This window comes from Ceratotherium simum, chromosome 18 (assembly GCF_057802395.1).
Source record: "Ceratotherium simum simum isolate JZ-2026a chromosome 18, ASM5780239v1, whole genome shotgun sequence".
NCBI lineage: Eukaryota > Metazoa > Chordata > Mammalia > Perissodactyla > Rhinocerotidae > Ceratotherium > Ceratotherium simum.
The window spans coordinates 54,942,937-54,947,228 of record NC_141917.1 but is presented as its reverse complement, the minus strand read 5'-3'; the positions used below and the strand labels follow the sequence as shown (position 1 = coordinate 54,947,228).

General features: G+C 40.5%; 1 protein-coding gene across 1 annotated transcript; it reads left to right on the top strand.

Annotated features, from left to right (window-relative positions):
* The first annotated feature begins 211 nt into the window (after window positions 1–211).
* LOC101395131 (olfactory receptor 2L3-like) lies at window positions 212–1,147 on the top strand. The gene has a single exon (XM_004423035.1). The coding sequence runs from the start codon at window positions 212–214 to the stop codon at window positions 1,145–1,147; it is 936 nt and encodes a 311-aa protein (XP_004423092.1).
* Window positions 1,148–4,292: the final 3,145 nt, after the last annotated feature.

Here is a 4,292-nt window from a genome sequence, read left to right as displayed (position 1 = left end):
TATTCTCTATTTAACAAACATTTAGGCAATTGCTCAAAAACTTATACTAAAATACCTCTGATGAGATGATGGCAAATACTATGAGAGTCCAAAGTTGGGGAGAAAGATATAAAATTTTAGATCCACATATTGATATAAGATCTGTATTGAATGTCGTTTGTTCTAACTCATTTGATTTGTTCCCCAGCCCTGTTATATTTCTTTTAGAGGCATGCTGGATGGAAATAAGTCTTTGGTAACTGATTTCATCCTTGTGGGACTCTTTCCTGAGTTTTGGCATTCCATTGTCCTCAACTCACTGATCATCTTCATCTATATCCTTGCTTTTCTGGGAAACATACTTCTGATTGTCTTGATTTGGAGGGACTCCCGGCTCCATACATCCATGTACATTCTCCTCAGTCAACTCTCCCTTATTGACTTGACATTAACATCCACCATTGTCCCAAAGATGGCCTCTAACTTTTTCACAGGGAAAAGGACCATATCGTGGATTGGCTGTGGAACCCAGAGTTTCTTCTTCCTGATGATGGGAATGTCAGAGTGTCTCATCTTGACTCTCATGGCTTATGACCGCTATGTGGCTGTCTGCAACCCACTGCGTTATCCTACCATCATGAGCCCCAGGTTCTGTCTGCACATGGTGGCTGCATGTTGGACTGGAGGCTCTATAAGTTCATTTATCCATACGGTCTACCCTATGCATTTCCCCATCTGTGGGTCAAGGGAGATCCACCACTTCTTCTGTGAAGTCCCAGTCCTCATTAAGCTCTCCTGTGAAGACACTTCAGTGTATCAGTCAGTAGTGGTGGTGACAAGCATTGTACTGCTCGTTGTGCCTTTTAGTCTCATCACAGCTTCCTATACTCTCATCTTTCTCACTGTCCTCCATATGAACTCTGTCAAAGGCAGGAAGAAAGCCCTGGCCACCTGCTCTTCTCACTTAACTGTGGTGAGCCTCTTCTTTGGCCCAAACATATTTATCTACATGACTTTTACTTCTTCCCATAGTCCAGAGCAGGACCAGGTTCTCTCTGTTTTTAGCAATATCCTTACACCCATGCTGAATCCCCTCATCTACAGTCTGAGGAACAAAGAGGTGGTGGCAGCTCTCAGGAAGCTGATGGAGAGATATGTGGTCTCTTAGTAGGTGAGCAGTACTTTTGAAAAGGACTTGCTTGTGACTATAAGCAAAGCTACAGGTCAAAGTTTAAATTCAAATTGTTTTGTGTGGTTTCAGGATACCAAGGTAATTGTGGCCCTATGTAAATATAACTTTTCATACCTGATTTTCCAGGCCTCCAATAAAGGTTTATTTACTTTTCTTATAAATATCATTGGGACATTATTAAGTTAGAAAAAAATTAGTAAAATTATTTTGACATTTTTATTAAATGTAGTCTGAAATCTCTGAGGTTATTAAACATTTCCTGCAAATAGAAGAATGATGTCAGCATCAAGGCAAGGTGAATTTTTCCCTTTGTCTTTCTCCTCTAAGTTATAACCAGTCAGACATTCATTGACCAACAAAGGACTCCCTGCACAACACATCAGAGCTCTTGAGAGGCCTATACATCTATACATCTGAACGTGGGTGGACTGTACCTCCAGGAGGTGGTGGAACTAGGGGAGCAGCTCCCTCCACCTCGCAAAGTGGCAGCAATTGAAAATCAGTTCGTCACGCCAGCATGCAGTGGGGGAAATCTAAAATGCAGATCCTCACACCAGCATGCATATCAGTGACAAGAGGCTTCAGGGACAGACATGGCACTGGTGGCTTATATCCTACCCCCCAAGCGGTCGTGGGTGTTGCACACATCCTGAAGATTCAGAGTTAGCCAGTTATCCAGCTCCCTCCCCCTCCCAGACAGTGACACCAGGCTTTCCAGCAGGGGGACAGGATCCAAAATGCTGATTTACCTGGCAGTGGTGGGTTGCCCTGAATTGAAGTTTCAAAAACCACACCAGCATGCACTAGTGACCAGAAGCTGCATGACCAGCAATGTTTGTGGCTTAGCCCCTGCCCTTCCCACTGCAGTGGCAGGTGGCAATTGTGACCTGAGGCTTCAGGAACCACAGAAGAACCCATGAACCAGCCTTCAGTGGTGGCACCCCTGATACTAGCTCCACCAGCAGCAGGGGCTGCATACAAGACCCCAGGGTCCCAGCATTGACAGTGACACCATGAACCCAATGTCCCTGGCAATGATGCTGCCAGATCCCCCTGATAACATGGGAGCAAAAGGACAGATGGTGCATGGGGAAGCAGCACCCAAGCCCATGGAGAGCCTGTGGAGAGCCAGTGGGGGAACATGAGACACAGGCAACCCTGGAAGCAAGAGAAGTGATGGCATTGACACTTGAGACTGCAGTAACATCATAAACAGCAAGGCACCAGCAACTGCAGAGGCACAAGCAGCACAAGGATGGTACTGATGACACCACTAGAAGAGGCAGTGGAGGGTGGAAAGTGTAGGCTCTCAAATTAAACTGTAAGCAGCTCAGAACCAGAGTAATAAAACCTTACCCAACAAGAAAGGTGTTTACTACTACAAAATGCACCAACAAGAGGATCAACACATCAAATACCATGAAGAAATACAGTAACACAGCAGAACAGAAGGAAAATGACAACTCTACTGAAACCTAACTTGAAGTTACAGAAGATTACAATCTAAGTAATAGAGAATTCAAAATAGCTGTCATGAAGAAACTCAATGAGTTACAAGAAAACTTAGAAAGACAGTTCAATGAGCTCAGAAATAAAATTAATGAATAGTAGGAGTACTTCACTAAGAAGATTGAAACACTAAAAAAAGTAAATAAATAAACAGAATTTCTGGAGATGAAGAACACAATTAATGAGATGAAAAATAAAATAGAAAACATTTTCTATTTTATAGAGCAGACCATACAGAAGAAAGAATTAATGAGCTTGAAGGTGGAAATCTAGAAATGATTCAGGTGGAAGAGAAGAGAACTATGATTTTCTTAAAAAATGAAGAAATTCTATGAGAAATATCCAAGTCAATTAGGAAAAGGAATATAAGTATAATAGGGATCCCAGAGGAGAAGAAAGGGGGAAAGGAGCAGAGAGTTTATTCAAAGAAATAATATCTGAGAACTTCCTAAACCTGGGGAAGAATCTGGATATACAAGTACATGAAACTAATAGAACTCATAATTATCTCAATACAAAAAGACCTTCTCCAAGGCATAGTATATTAAAATTGTCAAAAGTCAATGACAAAAAAGAACAGTAAGGGGAGCCAAAGAGAAGAAAGTCACTTATAAAAGATCCCTTTCCAGGCTATAAGTGGATTTCTCAGCAGAAACTCCACAGGCTAGGAGACAGTGGAATGATAAACTCAAAATATTGAAAGACAGAAAATGTCAGCCAAGAATACTCTATCCAGCAAAGTTATCCCTCAGACATGAAGGAGAAATAAAGGCTTTCCCAGACAAACAAAAGCCGAGGCAGTTCATCACCACTAGACTTGCATTACAAGAAATGTTGAAAGAAGCCCTCCTACCTGAAGCAAAAAGACAAAGGTTTACAAAGCTTTGAGAAAGGTGATAAACAGACAGACAGAATCAGAAAATTCCAACTTGATATCAGAATAGGTTAGTAAACACAAAGGCTGAAGGGAAAGTAACAACCAAAATAAGTATAACCACTTCAATTTGGTAACAAACTCACAGTACAAAAAAAGGATAATTGGTGCCAAAAAAACCCCACAAAAACACAAAACATAAAAGTGAAAGAGGAAAAGGAGGTTACCTACATAGGCTAATGGAAATAAGATGCTATTGGCAGAAAAAGGACTGTCTCATCTGTGAGATCTTTTATACAGACTTCATGGTAATCACAAAAGAAAAAATCAGAGCAGAGTCACAAATCATAAATAAAGAGTAAAGTGAGGAAAATATCAAACTGAAATGGCAGATAGAAATACATGGAAAAAGAAACAATAGAAATAAATATAGAACAACTAAAAAACAAAAGACAAAATGGGAATATTAAGCCCTCATATCTCAATAATCACTCTAAATGTAAATGAGTTGAATTCAACAATAAAAGGAAGATGGTGACAAGATGGATTAAAAAACAAGACCCAACAAAATGCTGCCTCCAGGAGATGCATCTCAGCACTAAAGGCAAACATAAGTTCAGAGTGAAAGGATTGAAGATGATACTCCAAGAAAATGCAACCAAAAGAAAGTGGGTGTAGCCATATCTATATAAGACAAAATGGACTTCAAGCCAAAAAAGACAACAATAAATAAAGATG

What these genes read in the sequence shown, in the direction of transcription:
- LOC101395131 (XM_004423035.1), top strand. Translation starts at nt 212, where the DNA reads ATGCTGGATGGAAATAAGTCTTTGGTAACTGATTTCATCCTTGTGGGA.